Source organism: Schistocerca americana, chromosome 1, assembly GCF_021461395.2.
Source record: "Schistocerca americana isolate TAMUIC-IGC-003095 chromosome 1, iqSchAmer2.1, whole genome shotgun sequence".
NCBI classification, from domain to species: domain Eukaryota; kingdom Metazoa; phylum Arthropoda; class Insecta; order Orthoptera; family Acrididae; genus Schistocerca; species Schistocerca americana.
The window spans coordinates 257,233,115-257,257,335 of record NC_060119.1 but is presented as its reverse complement, the minus strand read 5'-3'; the positions used below and the strand labels follow the sequence as shown (position 1 = coordinate 257,257,335).

The window sequence follows — 24,221 nt, the reverse complement described above, 5'->3', positions numbered from 1 at the left end:
AATTCAGCCTGCCACAGTCGGTTTCTTCAAAAAAAAAAAAAAAAAAAAAACAGCAGAGAGGATCGAACGTCGAACCTGCTGCCATTCATGCTGGTTGGAACTCGTTTGCTATTAATCGACAAAACACCCTAGTGCCTTAAGAACAAGAGTAATGCTCATAGTAGTTGTGTACCGTAGTATACTCTCGTTTTGCGCTTAGGGCGAGTTGGTTCGGACCCGTTCCGCCTCAATCGCAGCCCCGCGAGAGCTTCCTTGTTTTTCCCTTACAGTGTCATGTTAGATCTTGTGCGCGCCGCAAAGTTGTCTTTCAGAGTTTCATGTTTGTGAATCAGTTTTGAAGTTCCATGTACGGGTACAGTCAGTTTTAGTTTTGACAAGTCCACACATCATGTGCAGCCAGGTTTGTTAGAAATTGATGATTGGCTTGTCAAAATGATCAAGACACACTGAAGAACCAAAGAAACTAGTACACTTGCCTAATATCGTGTAGGGCCCCAACGAGGACGCAGAAGTGCCGCAATACGACGTGGCATGGACTCGACTAATGTCTGAAGTAGTGTTGGAGGGAACTGACAACATGAATCCCGCAGGGCCGACTATAAATCCGTAAGAGTACATGCGGGAGATCTTTTCTGAACAGCACGTTGCATGCCATCCCAGATAAGCTCCATAATGTTCATGTCCGGGGTGTCTGGTGGCCAGCGGAAGTGTTTAAACTCAGAAGAGTGTCCCTGGAGACACTCTAGCAATTCTGAACGTCTGGGGTATCGTAACGTCCTGCTGGAATTGCCCAAGTCCGTCAGGATGCACAATGGACATGAATGGAAGCAGGAGTCCCATATCACTCCAACTGCACACGCACTACACCATTACGGACCCTGCACCAGCTTGAACAGTCCCCTGCTCTCCATACTCCTAGACAACCATCTGCTAGATACAATTTGAAACGAGGCTCGTCCGACCAGGCAAGATGTTTCCAGTCATCAACACTCCAGTTTCGGTGTTGACAGGCCCAGACGAGGCTTAAAGCTTTGTGTCGTGCAGTCATCAAGGGTACACGAGAGGGCGTTTGGTTCCATTAGCCCACATCGATTATGGTTCGTTGATACCCCAGCACTGAAATCGACAGCAATTTGCCGAACATCTGCACTTCTGTCGCGTTGAACGATTCTCTTCAGTTGTCATTGGTACCGTTCTTGCAGTATATTTCTCCGAGCGCAGCGATGTCCGAGATTTGATGTTTTACCGGATTCCTGATGTTCATGGTACAGTCGTGAAATGGTCTTAAGGGAAAATTCCTATCTCATCGCTACCTCGGAGATGCTGTGTCCCATCGCTCGTGCGTCGACTATAACAGCACGTTCAAACTCACTTAAAGCTTCATAACCTGCCATTGTGGTAGCAGTAACCGATCTAACAACTGTGCCAGAAGCTTGTTGTCTTATACAGACATTACCTACTGCAGCTCCGTGTTCTGCCTATTTACGTATTTCTATGTTTGAATACGCATGCCTATACTAGTTTCTTTGGTGCTTCAGTGTAATTTTGGAATAGGTTCATACGGCTTACTTCGATTCTACATCACATACGTTTCATATCAAATTTTTAGACCCGCTTCAGGTTGATAGTTCAGGTATACATGCCGACGTTGCAAGCTGAAGATGAAGAGATAGAGCAAGTGTATGAGGATACTAAAAGAGTAATACAATATGTAAAGGGGGATGAAAATCTAATAGTCATTGGGAACTTGAATGCAGTTGTTGGGGAAGGAGTAGAAGAAAAGGTTATAGGAGAATTTGTGCTTGGGACAAGGAATGAGAGAGGAGAGACTGAGTTCTGTAACAAGTTCAAGCTAGTAATAGTAAATATCTTGTTCAATAATCGCAAGAGGAGGTGGTATACTTGGAAAAGGCCGGGTGATACGGGAAGATTTCAGATTGCATTATGGTCAGAGATTCCGAAATCAGGTAGTGGATTGTAAGGTGTACCCAGGAGCAGATATAGATATAGACTCGAGCACATTATAGTAGTGATGAAGAGTAGGCTGAAGGAAGAATCAGTACGCAAAAAAGGGTGATACGGAAGTACTAAGGACTGACGAGATACGCATGAAGCTCTCAAAGGCTATTGATACAGCAATAAGGAATATCTCAATAGGCAGTACAGTTGAAGAGGAATGGACATTCTAAAAAGGGCCATCAGTGAAGTTGGGAAGGAAAGCATAGGTACAAAGAAGATAACTGCGAAGATACCATGAGTAACATAAGAAATACTTCACTTGATTGATGAAAGGTGGAAGTACAAAAATGTTCCGGGAAACTCAGGAATACAGATATGCAAGTCGCTGAAGAATGAAATAAATAGAAAGTTCAGGGAAGCTAAGACGAAATAGCTGAAAGAAAAATGTGAAGACATCGAGAAAGAAATGATTGTCCTTAGAACTGACTCAGTATACAGGAAAGTCAAAACAGCCTTCGGTGACATTAGAGGCAAGGGTGGTAACATTAACAGTGCAACGGGAATTACACTGTTAAATGCAGAGGAGAGAGCGAATAGGTGTTGAGAGTACATTGAAAACCTCTGAGGGGGAAGAATTGTCTGATGTGATAGAAGAAGAAACATGAGTCGATTTAGAAGAGATACGGGATCCAGTACTATAATCAGAATTTAAAAGAGCTTTGGAAGACGGAAGGACAAATAAGACAGAAGAGATAGAAAACATTCCATCAGAATTTCTAAAATTAATCATCGGGGGAAGTGGCAACAAAACGACTATTCACGTTGGTCTGTAGAATGTATGAGTCTGGCGACGTACCATCTGACTTTCAGAAAAGCATTATCCACAAAATTCCGAAGACGGAAGGAGCTGACAAGTGCGAGAATTATCGCCCAATCAGCTTAACAGCTCATGGATCCAAGTTGCTTACAAGAATAATATACAGAAGAATGGAAAAGAAAATTGAGAATGCGCTAGGTGACGATCAGTTTGGCTTTAGGAAAAGTAAAGGGACGAGAGAGGCAATTCTGACGTTACGGCTAGTAATGGAAGCAAGGCTAAAGAAAAGTCAAGACACTTTCATAGGATTTGTCGACCTGGAAAAAGCGTTCGACAATATAAAATGGTGCAAGATGTTCGTAATTCTGAAAAACGTAGAGGTAAGCTATAGGGAGAGACGTACAGCAGCCAAGAAGAGTGGACGACCAAGAACGAAGTGCTTGTACTAAAAAGGGTGTATGAGAAGGATGTAGCCTTTCACCCCTACTTTTCAATCTGAACATCGAGAAAGCAATGATGCATATAAAAGAAAGGTTCAGGAGTGGAATTAAAATTCAAGGTGAAAGGATATAAATGATACGATTCAGTGCTGACAGAGTGAAAGTGCTATACAGAGTGAAAGTGAAGACGAATTACATGATCTGCTGAACGGAATGAACAGTCTAATGAGTACACAGTATGGACTGAGAGAAATCGAAGAAAGACGAAGGTAATGAGAAGTGGTAGAAATGAGAACAGCGAGAAACTTAACATCAGGATTGATGACCACGAAGTAGATGAAGGTAAGGAATTCTGCTAACCAATGACGGACGGAGCAAGGACATCAAAAGCAGACTAGCTATGGCAAAAAAGGCATTCTTGACCAAGAGAAGTCTACTAATATCAAATTTCAGCCTTAATTTGAGGAAGAAATTTCTGAGAATGTACGTTAGGATTACAGCATTGTAAGGTTTTGAAACATGGGCTGTGGGAAAACTGAAACAGAAGAGGATCGAAGAATTTTAGATGTGGTGCTAGAGACGAATGTTGAAAATTAGGCGGACTGATAAGGAATGAGGAGCTTCCATGCATAATCGGAGAGGAAAGTAATATGTGGGAAACACCTATAAGGAGAAGGTACAGGATGATAGGACATTTGTTAAGACATGGGTGAATGACTTCCATGGTACTACAGGGAGCCGTAGAGGGCAAAAACTGTGGAGGAAGACAGAGATTGGAATACAGCCAGGAAATAATTGAGGACGTATGTTGCAAGTGCTACTCTGAGATGAAGAGGTTATCACAGGAGAGGAATTCGTGACGGGCCGCATCAAACCAGTCAGAAGACTGACGACCCAAAAAAAAAAGATATTTTATTAGTTTTATATTCCTGGCTTTTCTACGTCATTTAATGTGGCTCCTGAAATATTTACTGTTGCTGCTTTGTTTTACAGAGTGTGAGTACAACTGACCGATTTTAAAGTTGTTGATTACAGCTGAGGTGTAGGCTGCACCTTTTATGACAGTACTGTAATTTTTCTTTATGCCTCTTCCGGATCCGGCCATACCACGATCGTGCGTATTTTTACAAAGACTATATAGTTAATTTTTTTTGTAAAACTCCGCAGAAACTTTTGAACTTCTGTTTTGCGTCCTTTGAATGAGAACCCCCAATTTTAGTTTGCTCAGGAAGTATATGATTTGGTGTGCTCTTCGCATTACGCAGTCCATGGATCTGTCACTATCCCACTCTTCTCAGGTTCACACATTTTACAGCTACCTCCAGCAGCACACTCGATCGTTGTTATCTTTATGATTCCTTGTTGGCAATTGCCAGAGACAGACGTGATACCCACTTTTTTCACCGATCACTGTGCCGTAATTCTATTCTTAAATCATGTGGCGCAACCAGTGAAACCCTATGACCTCCTACCCCTGCTAACCAGTCGGGTGAACACATTTTTCTTAAACGACCCCTCCCTCGAGATTATCGTTCGAGAGGTTTCGACCGTAGCTTGCTTTCCCAAAAACAACACCTTACCCTATGGATTGGTGATCGAGGCATGCAAAACAACTGCTCCAGGAAGCGTTAATGCGTTACGGTGCTCAGAGGACGACGAATCTTCGACCGGCCCAGGAATTTTATTATTCGGTCTTACGACAGCTTTATGAGGAGGCCAGACGAGTACTTTTATGGATTATGGATGTTCGCCACATTAAAGCGAAGCTTCTTCAATTAAAGAGACAATAAATGGGCCGGCCGGTGTGGCCGAGCGGTTCTGGGAGGTACAGTCTGGAACCGTGCGACCGCTACGGTCGCAGGTTCGAATCCTGCCTCGGGCATGGATATGTGTGATGTCCTTAGGTTAGTTAGGTTTAAGTCGTTCTAAGTTCTAGGAAACTGATAACCACAGCAATTAAGTCCCATAGTGCTCAGAGCCATTTGAACCATGTGAACAATAAATGGCCGGCCGAAGTGGCCGTGCGGTTAAAGGCGCTGCAGTCTGGAACCGCAAGACCGCTACGGTCGCAGGTTCGAATCCTGCCCCGGGCATGGATGTTTGTGATGTCCTTAGGTTAGTTAGGTTTAACTAGTTGTAAGTTCTAGGGGACTAATGACCTCAGCAGTTGAGTCCCATAGTGCTCAGAGCCATTTGAACCATTTTTGAACAATAAATGGAAAGATTGGCGATGCGATCAAAATCCCGCTCATTACTACAGGTTGAACTGACCTTTCTCATCCGGTTATGGCCGCGTCGAAAGAGAGTATGTATCGCGTCCCTCATTCACGAGAGTGCCATTTCCAGAGCGATCTATAATAGACTTAACGACCTTTATGACGTCCGTGCTAGTGATACGATTTTCCCTGATGCATTTGCTCCTCTCCTACATTAAATTACAAATTTATAAATTACTTTTGTCGAGATGATATACTCGTATATTTCCTCATTGTTTCTTCACCATCGCAAGAATCACCGGGGTTCTAAGGTATTCCTAAGAAATTGTTTGTACCTTTTTGGCCTCTTATAGGTGATACCATTAAGTCGTCGGTAAATGTGCTGATATGGAATGGTTTGATTCCCGCCCCTTAAACGGTTTTTAATATCGTTCTAATTCCAAAGATAACCGGACGTCCAGACATTCACAAATTCTGCCCGACCACAGTCCTTAATTTCGATTACAAAGCTGTCTCGCCGGCGATTAATAGCCGTTTGCCGATATTGCTGGAGAAAAATCTTGTAGTTAAAATGTGTGCCTGAGTGTGCGATCTTTACTCCTGTAGTCGAATGCCGGGACATCGTCTCAGTGGCTGCAGCTTCTTCTGTTTATGTAGCACTATTTTTCATTGATTTTGATAAGGCATTTGACCGGGTCATCACTTGCTTGATACAGGTGATCGAAGCGACCGGTCTCAGCCATGCTGCGTGTCAGATATTATCCAGTCCTTTTGCTGGTACTCAGGCGTCTATCGTGATGAAAGGACAACTTAGTGCCCATGTTACAGTCCAACGGGCCTTACGACAGGGAAGCCCCCTCTCCATTTTGCTTTATTCCTACAACCTCTCTTTCTCTGTATTGCTACTCAGTATGCGGCCGGAAGATACTGGCAGAAATGTTTTCGGTGCGAACATACGAGGATGATGTTATTGTATTGCTACGTCACATCGATGACACAGTGTCGCTCAAGGACAATTTGATTTCTTTTATTCTCTCTCTGTGCCCGTATTAATGATCGTAAATGCACCCTATTACCTATTAGGGTTTTCATCAAGCTGTAATTCAATGAGCAACGGAGATTTCTCGCCACAAATCGTTGAGGATTACCATGCGTCATTGTCCGATGAAAATGGCTGCACTTAGTTGGCTGCGGACTTTGCGAAAACGAACGCAGTTCCCTTAACCTTCTTCACAAATTACGGATCTTAGATTCCTACATTTTCACTGAACTGTACTATGTTGCACAAATATTCCCGCTCCCCCCGATGATGACGCGCAAATTTATGAAATTATCTGGTCGTTTCGTTCGTAATACTTATTGTGATAGGGCTTCCTGACAGCGTACAGTGTTCGAACTTCCGATACCTAAGCAAGGCTTCAGTATTGTTCATACCGCGTGTCTTCACGTGTTCTCGAGCAACTCATTCCATTGTATCTTGCTTATTTACGTCTCTTCGATCGGCCATTCTGACTTCCCTGAAGCTGTTTTCCGGATCAAATCTAAACTGCAGAACATAAGTGAGTTTTGTGCTATAATAAGTTTTCTGTGAGCTGATATTTTAACAGTGACACGGCGTATCACCAGATCTTTGATTTCCCCTTGGGGGTACAATCATCTCTCACCCTGTTGAAATTTCCGCCCCATTGATGTCCTGGAAAACTGTGTGGTTTCACGTTGGTCTTCCTGTCCTCCCGATGAAAGTCACCTCATCATGATACACGTCATCAACCGGATACCACACAGTTTTGTCTTTCTGACGAGAACAGTGGCACTAGATTCACCGATGACTGGCTTTCCTTACCATATCAGCTGAAGCTGGTTCCTCGGTTGAACCTCTTCTCTCCACGAAGTTTTCCGTTGTCCCTTGGATGAACACTAATACGATCGTATCGCTCCTCAGACAACAATCCTTACTCCAGCGCTATTCGCCGACATATGGTGAACACGCACTGACAGAGGCTTCCAAGTTACCGTGCTTTATTTGCGAATGCGTTGCACCTTGTCTTTAATTGTCACAGTATTGGGTAGTTTTTGTTTTTTCACCCCCTTGTTCTGGAGTATTCGCTCATTGCCTTCTTCATAGTGGAAAAAATTTGTTTTCTTTGCATCTCAGAAATTTTTATTTTGTATATCAAGTTTTATTTAAAAAATAAAGACCAGACCAGTACCATGTGAGGGACTGCACAGTGATGGGTGGGGTCAGGTCTCTGGGTTCGACCCCTGAGCACATTGTCTTCTCCCAGACTGAAGATGACTATGACCGTTCTTTCCTCATGGTGCAAGCATTTTATGTTATAGAGAAAAAGCGATAAAACGCTTGCGTGGAAATTGAAACGTCAGGTAATCGAATCCCACTCGGGGAGCTAGGTTTTCAGTTTTTCATTTTCATAGCATTGAAAAACTCGTTAAGGGACATTTGAAAGGAGCTGAAGGTTGATGATATGAAATTTTTATTTGCAATTCGTTATCAACCTAATTTCGATAGACTTACAAACGAAAAATACCAAAGCACTTAACAAAATTCTAATCCACAACCTCCTGCGCGTTATCAATATGGCTTTCCCAATACACTACCCCAGCAAACTATGGGGTAGTATTATGTATAAGGCAATAGCATATCACGCCAAATTCAGATAGTTTCAAAACGGTATCTCATCGCTGGTTACTCCTCCTTGTTAGTCAACAGCCAGAAACAGGGGAAACCTCCTGCGCGTGATCAATATGGCTTTCCCAATACACTACCCCAGCAAACTATGGGGTAGTATTATGTATAAGGCAATAGCATATCACGCCAAATTCAGATAGTTTCAAAACGGTATCTCATCGCTGGTTACTCCTCCTTGTTAGTCAACAGCCAGAAATAGGGGAAAATAGTGATAATGACTAGGCAATAAACATATGTTTCTCAAGTCGTTCATGTAAGAACAAAATAATCAACAAAATGCTACGATAATTATTCACAGTAGCAGCTCAAAATGTCTTATATCAACCTGAAAGCACCCGTAGCAACACTATGCGATGGAGTCTCCAAATTTTCCGAAATCACAGGTTTTCATGACTTCATTAAAAGTTAAAATTATCCTCGCAGGAAGTTGTTTGACGGAGTCTACTGGAGCCACGCAGACAATTTTGTCCACATACCGCCACAACGAATAACTAAAGAGTAAGGTCTGACGAACTAGCTGGCTAGGGAACTGCACCACCTCGGCCAATCCACCTCTTAGGATACAAAGCATCTGAATGATCCCATACTGCAAGTTCGTCGGTGCGCTATCATGTTGGTACGATATTACCTGACGGACCGCTGGAGGATCGTCTTGTAAATACAACGAAAGGCCGTTTACATGGAACGCTAAGTAGGTTCTCCCGTTTAAACAGTAAGGAAGTGGGACGATACCCAACAAACAGTCGCCTACGATACCTGCCCGGATGTTTACGCCAAAATTACGCTAATAACATCACATTCGTGCTATGTGTATTTTCATCGTTCCAAAAGTGGCTGTTTGAAGCGCTGATTGACCCTTCTCTAGTGAAACATGCCTCCTCTGTCAACAACACCAGGGTTTCGAAATTCGGAATTTCGATGCATTGATCCAAGTACCACAGGGAACACTGATTCCGAGAACGGTATTCCTCCTCCCAATATTGCACTTTCTGTAAGTAGTACTGAAACAGGTTTTCGTCGTGTGGGGCGCCTAATACTAGAGTGCATCCCCGTAACGACAAACGAACGGATATATTTTACCATGATTAGTTTTCAAGAATAATTTCAGTACACTGGAATAACTTTAACTGGTCCCGACGAATTTCCAGTGGCGCTCCGGAAATAATAGTACAATTTGCAAGAACCATATAAATAAGTTTTCTTCGAAATCAAGTCGCACTTAACGTTGTCGTACGGTGTCGAGTTTGTTTATAACAAAATTTCCCGTCTCCATTAATTGTCTATCAACGGCTACAAGCGTATTCGCACATAGATTAAAGCAGTTCGGAAATCATGTGTCGTAAACTGTGTGGATCTTCAGTACGTTTGGATCCGCAGATCCGTACGCTGAACGCAAATCGACGTATATTTTATAAGTCACATAACAGTCGCTGAGTGCACCCACTTTCCAAATGGAAGGTAACCTGATGCATATCGGCGTATTCACCGAAGGAATATAGATGACACCTATCTCCATTGTTGACCCCATCGCTCCTCTTTCCCGATACATTCGTAGCTAATGGGACACTTCCGACAACGATGGACTGCATCAATGTGATTTCCGAAGATGATCGAATGACTAGCGGATAAAAGTCTAATACACAAACTGAAAGCAGTAATATCATTTGCTCTCGTAGTGTGCATGACAGCGCACGAAACTCTTCAGTCGTTGCCTCCAGTTCGCTCCCTATTATCGTCAGCTGTTTCATTTTTGTATTGATCTCTTGTTAGTTTTGAGGAGACCAAATGAAGAACACGTTTGGCAACACGACCTCTGGCAGACCGCTTGAATTTGCGCGTGCAACGACCCGACTGTCTAACTTCACTGCAAGGTAACTCGGGAACGGCGCAACGTATCGAGTTCTTTTCTTAAGAATTATTTCTTAGCACAAACTTCTTTGCACCTCCCTTACAAGCTTTTCAAACGTTTCTAGCCAAGCTGTATTTTCTTATTCTATTTTGAAATTATAGCATTCAGATTGTGTACTGCAGAATTTTTCTGAAAGTACGAACACTGCCTTAGAAAAGTGGGGTTTTTCCAACTGTTAAAAAAATATCCGAAGGTACAATGTGGTCATGTACCTATGAACAAATATTATAATCTAACTTAAATGGAGATCTTTTCAAAATTGTATTTAGAAGTCTATGTGTTACCCTATTAATCTACAACACACGCTTAATCATCCAGTGGAATCAAATTAAGAAGACGTGTTATCAAAAACCAGCAACAATTTAAAAATATTTTAAAATAGAAACCATTGCCTACCAACGTAAATACTCATTTTTCAAGACAGACAGCACTGTTAACATACGAAAGAAGTTCAGTTCATTTGCAGATGCACAAGATTGGAACGTAGGACATCCGCAACTGAGAAAGATGATGATTAATTCATTGAGATCCGCTTAAATTGTACTAATATGTATTTAAACCACGATCAGTTTCGAGATTTTAAAATACCCTCTTCAGGTGTATGTAATTACAGTATTTGGTAACACACAACATGCGGTGGGGCCAGTCAGTGCAGAAGTTCGAATCATTGCATGTTGGCGGAAACTATCCGCTGCTAGCCAGCCGCACGCTAGGAACGGCAACCACTACAAAACCTCGACAGTGGTCCTGGTTTAGATAAATATTAGTACAACTGAAGCGAATTTCTCTAAATTAATTGCCACGTGTTTCATTGTAAAGAGACCTTCCGTTTCAAGGTACAAAATGATACACGACTGATGAAGTATAGCTTAAACGTCCTCAGGTTATGTAACTAGATTTAAAAACATACTGAATTTTACTCATCATAACATCATGAAACTGAAGAATTAACAAATCTTCAAAGTGTTGTTGTTCTTGTGTCTTCAGTCCTCAGACTGGTTTGATGCAGCTCTCCTTGCTACTCTATCCTGTGCAAGCTTCTTCATCTCCCAGTACCTACTGCAACCTACATCCTTCTGAATCTGCTTAGTGTATTCATCTCTTGGACCCCCTCTACGATTTTTACCCTCCACGCTGCCCTCCAATGCTAAATTTGTGATCCACTGATGCCTCAGAACATGTCCTACCAACTAGTCCCTTCTTCTTGTCAAGTTGTGCCACAAACTCCTCTTCTCCCCAATTGTATTCAATACCTCCTCATTAGGTAAGTGATCTACACATCTAATCTTCATAATTCTTCTGTAGCACCACATTTCGAAAGCTTCTATCCTCTTCTTGTCCAAACTATTTATCGTCCATGTTTCACTTCCATACGTGGGTGGCTACACTCCATACAAATACTTTCAGAAACGACTTCCTGACACTTAAATCTATACTCGATGTTAACAAATTTCTCTTCTTCCGAAACGCTTTCCTTGCCATTGCCAGTCTACATTTTATATCCTCTCAACTTCAACCATCATCAGTTATATTGCTCCCCAAATAGCAAAACTCCTTTACTACTTTAAGTGTCTCATTTCCTAATCTAATTCTCTCAGCATCACCCGACTTAATTAGACTATATTCCATTATCCTCGTTTTGCTTTTGTTGATGTTCATCTTATGTCCTCCTTTCAAGACACTGTTCATTCCGTTCAACTGCTCTTCCAAGTTCTTTGCTGCATCTGACAGAATTACAATGTCATCGGCGAACCTCAAAGTTTTTATTTCTTCTCCATGGATTTTAATACCTACTCCGAATTTTTCTTTTGTTTCCTTCACTGCTTGTTCAATATACCCATTGAATAACTTCTGGGAGAGGCTACAACCCTGTCTCACTCCCTTCCCAATCACTGCTTCCCTTTCGTGCCCCTCGTCTCTTATAACTGCCATTTGGTTTCTGTACAAATTGTAAATAGCCTCTCGCTCCCTGTATTTTGCCCCTGCCACCTTTACAATTTGAAAGACAGTATTCCAGTCAACATTGTCAAAACCTTTCTCTAAGTCTACAAATGCTAGAAACGTAGGTTTGCTTTTCCTTAATCTTTCTTCTAAGATAAGTCGCAAGGTCAGTATTGCCTCACGTGTTCCAACATTTCTATGGAATCCAAACTGATCTTCCCCGAGGTCGGCTTCTACCAGTTTTTCCATTCGTCTGTAAAGAATTCGCGCTAGTATTTTGCAGCTGTGACTTATTAAACAGATAGTTCGGTAATTTTCTCATCTGTCAACACCTGCTTTCTTTGGGATTGGAATTATTATATTCTTCTTGAAGTCTGAGGATATTTCGCCTGTTACATTTGTCCTCTAGCCATCCCTGCTTAGCCATTTTGCACTTCCTGTCGATCTCATTTTTGAGACGCTTGTATTTCTGTTTTCCTGCTTCATTTACTGCATTTTTATATTTTCTCCTTTCATCAATTAAATTCAATATTTCTTCTGTTACCCAAGGATTTCTACTACACCTCGTCTTTTTACCTACATGATCCTCTGCTGCCTTCACTACTTCATCCCTCAGAGCTACCCATTCTTCTACTACTGTATTTCTTTCCCCTATTCTTGTCCCTTATGCTCTCCCTGAAACTCTGCACAATCTCTGGTTTAGTCAGTTTATCCACGCCCCATCTCCTTAATTTCCCACCTTTTTGCAGTTTCTTCAGTTTTAATGTACAGTTCATAACCAATAGGTTGTGGTCAGAGTCCACATCTGCCCCTGGAAATGTCTTACATTTTAAAACCTGGTTCCTAAATCTCTGTCTTACCATTATATAATCTGTCTGATACCTTCTAGTATCTCCAGGATTCTTCCATGTATACAACCTTCTTTTATGATTCTTGAACCAAGTGTTACCTATGATTAAGTTGTGCTCTGTGCAAAATTCTACCAGACGGCTTTCTCTTTCATTTCTTATCCCCAATCCATATTCACATACTACTTTTCCTTCTCTACCTTTTCCTACTCTCGAATTCCAATCACCCATGACTACTAAATTTTCGTCTCTCTGAATAATTTCGTTTATCTCATCATACATTTCATCAATTTCATCATCATCTGCAGAGCTAGTTGGCATGTAAACTTGTACTACTATAGTAGACATGAGCTTCGTGTCTATCTTGGCCACAGTATGCGTTCACTATGCTTTTTGTAATAGCTTACCCACACTCCTAATTTTTTTATTCATTATTAAACCTACTCCTGCATTACTCCTATTTGATTTTGTATTTATAACCCTGTATTCACCTGAACAAAAGTCTTGTTCCTCCTGCCACCGAATTTCACTAATTCACACTATATCTAACTTTAACCTATCCATTTCCCTTTTTAAATTTTCTAACCTACCTGCCCGATTAAGGGATCTGACATTCCACGCTCCGATCCGTAGAACGCCAGTTTTCCTTCTCCTGTATTGCACAGCACTTAAATATACAGCACTCGCAATATTTACTAACGTTGCACAAAACACAGTCTCATGTCCCACATCAACAAAAACAGTAGAAATTGCAGGGAACTGCTTATGCCAGATATCCGCTACTTAGTGACATGGGTCACTTAGGAAATGTGCAGACGGTGTACTCACCACGCAGGCCGTGAGGCTGGCCAGCAACAAAGCCAGAAGTCCCATGTCCTCTAAAGATAGGTGAATGCAGCTCACTAGGTGCCGCTGCTCTTTACAAATAAATACCTCTCATTATCTCAGAGGGGTACTTCAGTCTATTTGCAGTGGTGATGGCTCACCGATAACTGAAGAAGAAGAAATTACAAGGATAAACTGACAAGTGTTAGATACGAAAGGGGAATACCTATAATGTCTGGCTCTTCCGACAACCCACTCAGCTGATTATCGTACCTGCATTACGATAAAACGTGAGATGAGTCTCGAATGGGCACTCTTTTACACCTGTTGACAATTAACGATATGCTGTGTTCAAGGGTGTCCGTGAGAACTCTCGCCCTGTAGAATAAACGGCATAAAGTGGTGTACTAAATAGGATCCAGAAATGAATAGTCCCTCTCTTCGATCTTACTAGCAGACTGTTTGCTGTCAACTGCTGACTTATTTTAAGGAAGTACCTCATTGGTATACCAGAAACAGATGTGACTCTTCTAAACGATTAACAGCAGATTATTGATTTAAATGTAACTTTTTCATTTCTGCTTCTTTGTAACGCCATGTTAACTGTCGTAGTAACATTTCATTTGTCTTAATTTTTTTCATATCATTGTATTGACTATTGGAATATTTGTAGAGTGATTCGGATTATTTTTATTCGTCAGTTGTAACACTAAAAGATGTGAAATTGCCAATCTATCGGTTAAAAACCAAAATACGAAATGATCTATTTATACGGAGGTGTAAAATGTGCGCATTTGATAATGGTCTCACGTTTTATTGTAATGGAGGTACGCTGACCAGTGCAGTGTGTTTTCGAAAGAGTCAGAAATTATAAGTATTGCCCCATCGTATCTACCACTGGTCGCTATATCCAGTGTTGCTACTACTACTACTGCTACTACTTCTTCTCCTACTTCAGTTCCTATTCTGCATTAGAAACTATATTCGTCAAGGTTTCTAACGCGTATCTCAAAATTAACCGTTTACAGAACATTTCCACTGAAGTTCCAAAGAAACTGGCATAGCCACGCATATTAAAGTACAGAGACATGTAAACAGGCAGAGTACGGCACTGTATTAGTCGACGCCAAGTGTTTATCGTAGTTGTTAGTTCGGTTCCTGCCGCTACAATGGCAGGTTATCAAGATTTAAGTGAATTTGAACGTTGTGTTTTAGTCGACCCACGACCGATGGGACACAGCATCTCCAAGATAGCGATGCAGTGACGATTTTCCCGTACGACCATTTCACGAGTGCACCGTGAATAGCAGGAAACCGGTAAAACATCAGATCTCCGACATCGCTGCGCCCGGAAAAAGATGCCGCAAGAACAGGACCAACCATGACTGAAGAGAATCTTTCAACGTGATAGAAGTGCAACCCTTCCGAAAATTTCTGCAGATTTCAATGCTGGGCCAGTAACAAGTGTCAGTGTGCAAACCATTCAACGAAACATCATCAAGGGCTTTCGGAGCTGAAGGCCCACACATGTATCCTAGATGATTGCACGACACAAAGCTTTCGCTTGGCATGTGCCCATCAGTACCGACATTGGCCTGTTGATGACTGGAAACATGTTGCCTGGTCGGACAAGTGTCGTTTCAAATTGTATTGAGTGGATGGACGTGTACGTGCATGTAGACAAACTCATGATTCCATGGACCCCGCATGTCAGCAGACGACTCTTCCAGCTGGTGGAGATTCTATAATAGTGTGGGACCCTGATACATCCAGATACGACTCAGACAGGTGACACGTACTTAAGCAACCTGTCTGATCATCTGTATCCATTCATGTTCATTGTACATTCCGGCGGACTGGAGCAATTCCAGAAGGATAATGCGACACGCCATACGTTCAGAACTTCTACGGACTGTCTCCAACAACAGTCTTCTGAGTTTAAACACTTCCGCTGGCCACCAAATTCACCAGACCTGAACATTATTGAGCATCTCTGGGGTGCCTTGTAACGTGGTGTTCAGAAGAGGCCTCCACCCCCTCGTACTCTTACGGATTTAAGGACAGCCCTCCAGGATTCATGGTGTCAGTTCCCTCCAGCACTACTTCAGACATCCGTCGAGTGCATGCCACGTCGTGTTGCAGCACTTGTGCGTTTTCGCTGGGGCCCTACACGATATTAGGCAAGTGTAACAGTTTCTTTGGCTCTTCAGTGTTTAAGACCAGTGTTTTCATATGCCCCAGAAACTTGGCCATTATCAAAAGATACTAGAATGCCTTTTACAGCAAGGGACTCCGACAATCATTGGCCCAACCTGTGAATGAGAAATATGGGGGAGATGTATAATAATTAACAGTCCACTATACATACCAGAGCTCAAAACGGAAGGGGGAAAGCAACTTTTCTCATGAAGTTTAACTGCCAATTAAGACAGCTCGACGAAGCTTGGGCCATACATACACTACTGGACATTAAAAATGCCACACCACCATGAAGATACCATGCTACAAACGCGAAATTTAACCGGCAGGAAAAAGATACTGTGGTATGCAAATGATTAGCTTTTCAGAGCATTCACACAATGTTGGCGCGCCGGCCGGAGTAGCCGTGCGGCTCTAGGCGCTTCAGTCTGGAACCGAGCGACCGCTACGGTCGCAGGTTCGAATCCTGCCTCGGGCATGGATTTGTGTGATGTCCTTAGGTTAGTTAGGTTTAATTAGTTCTAAGTTCTAGGCGACTGATGACCTCAGAAGTTAAGTCGCATAGTGCTCAGATCCATTTGAACCAAGGTTGGCGCCCGTGGCGACATCTACAACGTGCTGACATGAGGAAAGGTTGCAACCGATTTCTCATACACAAACAGCAATTGACCGGCGTTGCCTGGTGAAACGTTGTTGTGATGCCTCGTGTAAGGACGAGAAATGCGTACCATCACGTTTCCGGCTTTGATAAAAGTCGGATTGTAGCCTATCACGATTGCGGTTTATCGTATCACGACACTGCTGCTCGCGTTGGTCGAGATCCAATGACTGTTAGCAGAATATGGAATCAGTGGGATCAGGAGGGTAATACGGAACGCCGTGCTGGGTCCCGACGGCCTCGTATCACTAGCAGTCGAGATGACAGGCATCTTATCCGCATGGCTGTAAAGGATCGTGCAGCCACGTCTCGATCCCTGAGTCAACAGATGGGGACGTTTGCAAGACAACAATCTGCACGAACAGTTCGACGACGTTTGCAGCAGCATGGACTATCAGCTCGGAGACCATGGCTGCGGTTACCCTTGACGCTGCATCACAGACAGGAGCGCCTGCGATGGTGTACTCACCGACGAACCTGGGTGCACGAATAGCAAAACGTCATTTTTCGAATGAACCCAAGTTCTGTTTACTGCATCATGATGGTCACATCCGGGTTTGGCGACATCGCGGTGAACGCACATTGGAAGCGTGTATTCGTCATCGCCATACTGGCGTATCACCCGGCGTTATGGTATGGAGTGCCATTGTTTACTCGTCTCGGTCACATCTTCTTCGCATTGACGACACTTTGATCAGTGGACGTTACATTTCAGATGTGTTACGACCCGCGGCCCTACCCTTAATTCGATCACTGCGAAACCCTACATTTCAGCAGGATAACGCACGACCTTATGTTGCACGTCCTGTACGGGCCGTTGTGGATACAGAAAATGTTCGACTGCTCCCCTGACCAGCACATTCTCCAGATCTCTCACCAATTGAAAACGTCTGGTCAGTGCTGGCAGAGCAACTGGCTCGTCACAATACGCCAGTCACTACTCTTGATGGACTGTGGTATCGTGTTGAAGCTGCATGGGCAGCTGTACCTGTACACGCCATCCAAGCTCTGTTTGACTCAATGCCCAGGCGTATCAAGGCCGTTATTACGGCCAGAGGTGGTTGTTCTGGGTACTGATTTCTCAGGATCTATGCACCCAAATTGCGTGCGAATGTAATCACATGTCAGTTCTAGTATAATATATTTGTCCAATGAATACCCGTTTATCATCTGCATTTCTTCCTGGTGTAGCAATTTTAATGGCCAGTAGTGTAGAAAGAACTGTCATATAAAATATCTCAAAGAAATATTTCAGACAAGGAGAAGTAACACGTTTATTGAAATACAGTAAGTACTCTGAAGTCACGCCTCATAATCATGGCCATAAGAATCTAAAGGTACTCGAATGGTAGATACCTTCAAGAGAAACGTACTGTGAAGATTCATTATAACTATTTGTGAAGGACGAAGATGGAGTAGGAGGATGTTAAAAAAATAAGCGGTGCAAGATACACAGGGAGTGAACAAAAATATGGAAACATCAAAAACGCAACACAATACAATGCCTAATGCGGTGTAGGAAAACCGTTTACTTTCATAAGAGCTTCCATTTCTCTCGGAATGGATAAATGTGGATCCTATATGGTTTTCAAGGGAAACGTTTACCGTTATTCCTGCAAAGTAGTGGAATGTTCAGGTAACGACGACGGAACTGGATAGCGATCACCCACCCTTCCCTCCAAAGCAGACCACAGATGATATGCGTTGACTGTGGTGACCAGGAGATATGTGACAATTCAGGCTCGTGCCCACAAAACTGGCTCCTGACATTGCGAACTATGAGAACAGTGTTCGTGTCATCCTGGAACACAGCTTCACAATTTGGGAACAAGTATTTTGCCATGCGCTGGGCCTCGTCTGCCGAAACGGGCACATAAACCTTGGCAGTAACGCGAGCTCGAAGATTTACCATGAAGCCCATGGGGTACCACAATATGGCTGCGCAGACCATTACCGAACCCCCGCAATATTTTACTCTTGGGATGCAAACTCGGCCAGAAGTTGGGAACAGCGTGAAATAAGTTTCATCCGACCGAATGACTTTACTCCAATGCTCAAAAGTTTAAGTTTTTGGATTCGGCACCACGTTCACCAGTTACGGGAATTTGCATCTCTGATGCGTGGTTTTGGAATTGTAATTCGCTCTGATATTCCTGCTAACGAAGCTCCCTTCATGTTCTGGTACTGACTGGGGTCGCGAGGCGAGTGCGACCTCCAACTCTGCAGTGACTTGTGCGGCTGTTGTCCTCATATTTTTCATCACAATACTCTTTACTGACCGACTGTCATGGTCACTCAGCACACACAGTCGTCCGTGTTGTGACTTACCGGATGATGTTTTTCCGCTATGCCGGATTACGGTATATTATCTTAATCTTACACGTATCGTGTATTTCGTATTTTGTAATAACGCCCAAATGGCTGTGCATTCCACAAAAGTTCTTAGCAGCATTTTCTTCGTCTATCCTTATGTCTAATGCAGATTCCTCCGTAATTAAAGCAAAATTTCCAAAGTGTCCCACTCATTGACAGGTTTCTTCTAAGGAAGTATCCGAAAATTTACGATCGTGACTGAGACAATATATATTCTATGCATTTGTCATCAGTTTCCACTGTTTTTTAAGTTTGTTACCAGGATATGTAATGAATGCAACATCAGCAATCCAACGTTTCAAGTAGCCTCACCGAATTAATGAATTTTATTTCAGGTTTCTATCTCGTGATAACACAAAATTACCTTTGTTGTCAATAGCTTCAGCTCTTAAGGCGTACTTGGCGTCTACATGTAAAACACCCAGAAGTTAAAAGGAAATGAGCATCCTTAGTTTACGTTTTTATTCTTAAAAAAAAATTACCTCAAGTAGAATGGAGTTTTGTGCCTGGAAGACAATGTACTTAGGAACACAAGATGTTTGCTTGTTGGCGTTTCAGTCCAGCGATTGATTTTAGAATCACGTGAAGCAGTATCTCGCATTTCCTGCTTCTTGGAAGACATGAGGTTGTGTTTTACCGTGTGTTTGTAAATCTTAAGAGTTCTCCTTGTTTAAATGTTGTATAATATATTAAAGGAATTTAAACTAAATGAAACAACAAGTTTAGTGTTACCAGTCACCGTTTTATTGATTTCCACGACGCATTTCAAAGGTTTAAACCTCCATCATCGGGTGGATTTACATTAGTTAGTATGACATTTGTGTGTGCGTTGTGTTACGATTTTGGAGGAACTTGTGGCACTGCCTAGTGGAGAAACAAGACACTATTTCAGAACATGGTTTGGAATTACTTTTGACAAAAAATTAAACATATCTAATGGTAAACATAAAATAAGTAAACTAGAGTACCTCCAGTGGTCACAGGTTCCTTTCGCTGTCGTAACACATCACATGTATACTGTCACATTTGTAAACAAATATGGCGTCTGGAATCTGCTAGGTGCTTTAAACAATTATTCTGTAATAATGTTGTTACGATGTATATTCTTTGCACTATGCGATTATGTGTTCTCTTTTGCTATACGAACCCTGCACCCAGCAGATTCCAGACGCCATTATCACTGTTTCTACAGGATTCCCTCCCTGTAGACTGACGTTCCCATGCCCTTCTTAACTCAATTCGCCTCCCACGTATGCATACACGTTTTGCTCCATAATCTATTACAGAATTCTATCTTGTTAAGAAATGTCTCCCTAGCAGACCTCCAAATGGCAAACTACCTCTGTCCCTATAACATGAACTGTATGTTTTACAAGCAGATCCTTTGCAATCTGCAATTCCAACTCTATTGAACCTTCAGTCTTTGCTATTATTAGCGATCCCACTTATCCTAATACCGTCTCTTGGGTTACATTTCCCAATGTTCCATAAACTTCCCTTTTATACTAAACTAATTTGTGCCCCACTATCTATTAAAAACTTCATTAAATGTCTTTTTCCTTTGGTGAACCCTAACTCTATAAAATCGTTTCTATTTGTGCAGTCTGCAGTAAACACCGTACACCGTACTGGATGTGGCGCAATGCGACTGCCTCATTGCGCCTGCTCCTATTTTACCGGCCACATCATTTTTTTTTCTTTTCTTTTAGTTTCGTCAACCATGGGCATTCGTTACACTGTCTTGGTCAATGACCTCTCTGGTTGCATTTAAAACATATTACATCACTTGAATCTCTACACGGTGCTTTGTGCTCTGACAAATTACACTGAGTACACTTAACCGGTGTTGAACACTCTATTACTCTACAATGCCGCTTAAGTTCTCAATTTATCTCCGCTAGCCTGTCCGCCCTTTCCTGTTCCAAGTTCGCTAGCCTGTCTGTATTTTCTCTCTCTTCCGGACGCTTTCTTTCCGCGTCTTTTTCTAAACCTCGTACACGTCTGTGTGCACGACAATCTTTCGCCATGTGTCCTGGCTTTCCACAATTATAACATGATGGACTTTTATTCTTGTCCATCCTTGGTGTTCTAACCGTATTTCTCTTGATCGGCTTCTCTTTAGCCGATGCTATCGCGCTTTCCTCCGTAGCAGCAATGTCAACAGATTCAGAGAGTGTCACGGACTCTCCTCTAGCACTCACTATTATTTGGACTCTGTCGTCATAGAGTCCCTGTATGAACACTGCTCTTCCTAATTTAAACACTAGCGCAACACTCCCAGCCAATTCAGCTTCTGTTATCACACCTCGGATGGCTTCTCTAAAATGATGTTGTAATACGTCAATACGTGAACCCTAATGAGCAGTGCTTTCACCTCTTTCCTGATGACTTGCAAACAGTTTACAAGCATAGTAATCCAACGTGCGTTTACAAGCGTAATTTGCAACAACTATAGCACATACATCGGACGGATGCCGGCCGAAGTGGCCGTGCGGTTAAAGGCGCTGCAGTCTGGAACCGCAACACCGCTACGGTCGCAGGTTCGAATCCTACCTCGGGTATGGATGTTTGTGATGTCCTTAGGTTAGTTAGGTTTAACTAGTTCTAAGTTCTAGGGGACTAATGACCTCAGCAGTTGTGTCCCATAGTGCTCAGAGCCACACATACATCGGACCAAGTGGTTGTCAAGTCTCTAACTAATAACTTACTTCTAGCTGCACGCACTACGTGCGCCTTGACAGACTTCAGTAACACACCGTGCTGTTCAGGGGTCACTAACTCAAACGCACTATCACAGATGTCTAGAAACGCGGTCAGCTGAAATTCATTACCATCGAAAGGCTGAGGCAGCAACTTTAAAGCATCACTCAAGCTAATGTGTTGCCTGATTGGTAATGATTGCGTAACATTATTATTGGTTGATTCTGCCTGCCCTGACTGCGGCATTTTGTACCAACAAGATTTGTTTTACCTTATGAAGTGTCTTTGTGGTCTGCGCTGATTCGTGCACCACTTCTAGTTGCTCGCGTCGGCTCGCAGCCATGCTTTCTTTGCTAGGCAGCCACGCGCCTCATTATCTGCTTCCAGCAGCTGACGGACCTCTGCAACCCTCCCGAAGACCGATAACACCCCCCCCCACCCTCTCTGGAGCGGCGTACTGTTTACGTCTCGCCGTCGTCCGCTTCCCGCATGTCTAACCCACGCCCTGACAGACCTTCACAGCCCGTCGAAATCGTCTTCTTCATTCTTCCTTCTCCGCCACAGTACGCCTGGAAAGGCGTGCTGTGTTACGCCTATTCGTCAAATCCGTGGCCTGGCTAACCTCGGTACTGTGTGGAAGAACAGTAAGGCTAAGGCTTCCACAAAAAGCCAACACCTGTTAGAAGGGATGCCTGATTTGTGCCAACCCCACACCTGGCACAAAAAAAAAAAAAAAAGTGGATCGTCATTTGTCGCGTCTGTAGTTTCCTGCGAGGGAATCAGGATGGAAGCTAGACGCTAAATCCAGTAATGAGATGGCTCGTCCAGCTTGAAGTCCTGGTGCTGGAAAACAAGACGGAAATTCTTTCCAGATAAGGGAAATCGGTGGGATAAGGGACGTATACTACTGATAAAATAACTGAGATGAAACACGAGGTAGGATAAGACTACTGTCGAACCCTAAGAGGCACCAACGCATTGAATGTAAGTTGGCCAGTCCTGCATGTACCAAGTGCAGCTAAGTGCCACAAGAAACTAAGTCCCGTCCAAAGGGAACTCAGGTCCAGTGTCTGAGGCAACTGTCGAAGGAATTCCTAGCATTATATATGACGATAGTATCTGTTCTTGAAAGAACAGTTACCGTAGATGACCATGCAGCTTTCCTAGAAGTGAAATGATAATTAAATGTACACCCTAGCTGTAAACAGGCGTTAATGTACTTCATTTGAGACATGTTGAAAATGTGTGCCCCCACCGGGACTCGAACCAGGGATCTCCTGCTTACATGGCCACCGAGGACACAGAGGATTGTGCGCCTGCAGGGACTTATCCCTTGCACGCCCCCGTGAGACCCACATTCCCAACATGTGCACACCACTACATTCGTAGTGCGCCTTATAGATGTTTGCCCGTCTCACGGGGAGCGTGCAGGGCATAAGTCCCCGCAGGCGTACTATCCTCTGTGTCTTCGGTGGCTCAGATGGATAGAGCGTCTGCCATGTAAGCAGGAGATCCCGGATTCGAGTCCCGGTGGGGGCACACATTTTCAGCATGTCTCAAATGAAGTACATCAACGCCTGTTTGCAGCTAGGGTGTACATTTAATTATCATTTCGAATCCGTAGCAGCACCAGCGGCCCTACTTACATAGGCTCGTCTGATGGAATCCCCCACGATCAGGCCCGTGCCCTGTCGTCCTTCCAGAACATTTTATCGTTGCTGGTCATGTAGCTCCAGCGTCCCTTGCCACAAAAACGCAACATCTCCTGCTGCCCAGCGCCATGACTGACATTAGGTTGCTTTCCTACATGTTCATTTAATGCATTCTTATGCACTTCTACTCACATTCGCGACCCATTCGCGACACAGCTTCGTCTGTGCGAGTGCTACGACAGTTGCGTTGTCGTGGGTTGAAACTTCCCGTTTCCTGATGCACCGCAACAAGACGAGAAAACATCCGTCGGGAAGGTGGGTTCTTGTCAGGATATCGTTCTCTGTACAGTTCCGGTGCCTGCGTAGCATTTCGCCTACCTTCAACAACATCAATAAAAGAAACGTTATGTTGATGCAGTTCGTAGGAAGGACAGCCTTTACTGTATACCTACTCTACACAACAGTATTTAAAAGGACTAAACTGCTGTACTAAATGTGCCCGTACATAAGAAAACAGTGTTCCAATTACTGTTCTGTATTCCCCATAGATGAGTAGCATTTCTACCTTCTCTTCGTTGGTGTACAGTCTAGTCACACAACTCTTCAACTGACGATGGTTGACGGAATGACGGGTGTGCATTCTACTTATGTTTACATGTGTCTTCTGTCAGCGCCAGCACGTGGATGTGTTACGTTACCCAAAGTACCTGCACTAAGCGCTGGGAGCGTCAACGTCAATGTTGTGTTATGTAATTAATAACTTTGTATTCAAGTGAATGGTACACTTTGATACATTTTTGAATAGGTCTTTAGAGAGGAAACGAATTACCGAATAAAATATACGGGGTTCCACTTTAAAAAGTCATACCGCTGTTCATATCCTTGTAAAAAAACAGTTACAACGAAGGAAATGATGCTGATTGATGGCGCCCTGACGGCTAAAGAACATTTGCTTGAAACATTTTGTAATTTGCATC

General features: G+C 43.1%; 1 protein-coding gene across 1 annotated transcript in view; it reads right to left on the bottom strand.

Annotated features, from left to right (window-relative positions):
• LOC124624685 (esterase FE4-like) overlaps positions 1-13,758 on the bottom strand; it is a 96,843-nt gene extending 83,085 nt beyond the window's left edge. The window contains exon 1 of the mRNA XM_047149121.1: positions 13,666-13,758. Within this exon, the coding sequence (XP_047005077.1) occupies positions 13,666-13,710 (45 nt within the window). The 5' untranslated portion in view covers positions 13,711-13,758. The remainder of the gene's footprint in view (positions 1-13,665) is intronic.
• Between the last annotated feature and the right edge of the window lie 10,463 nt (positions 13,759-24,221).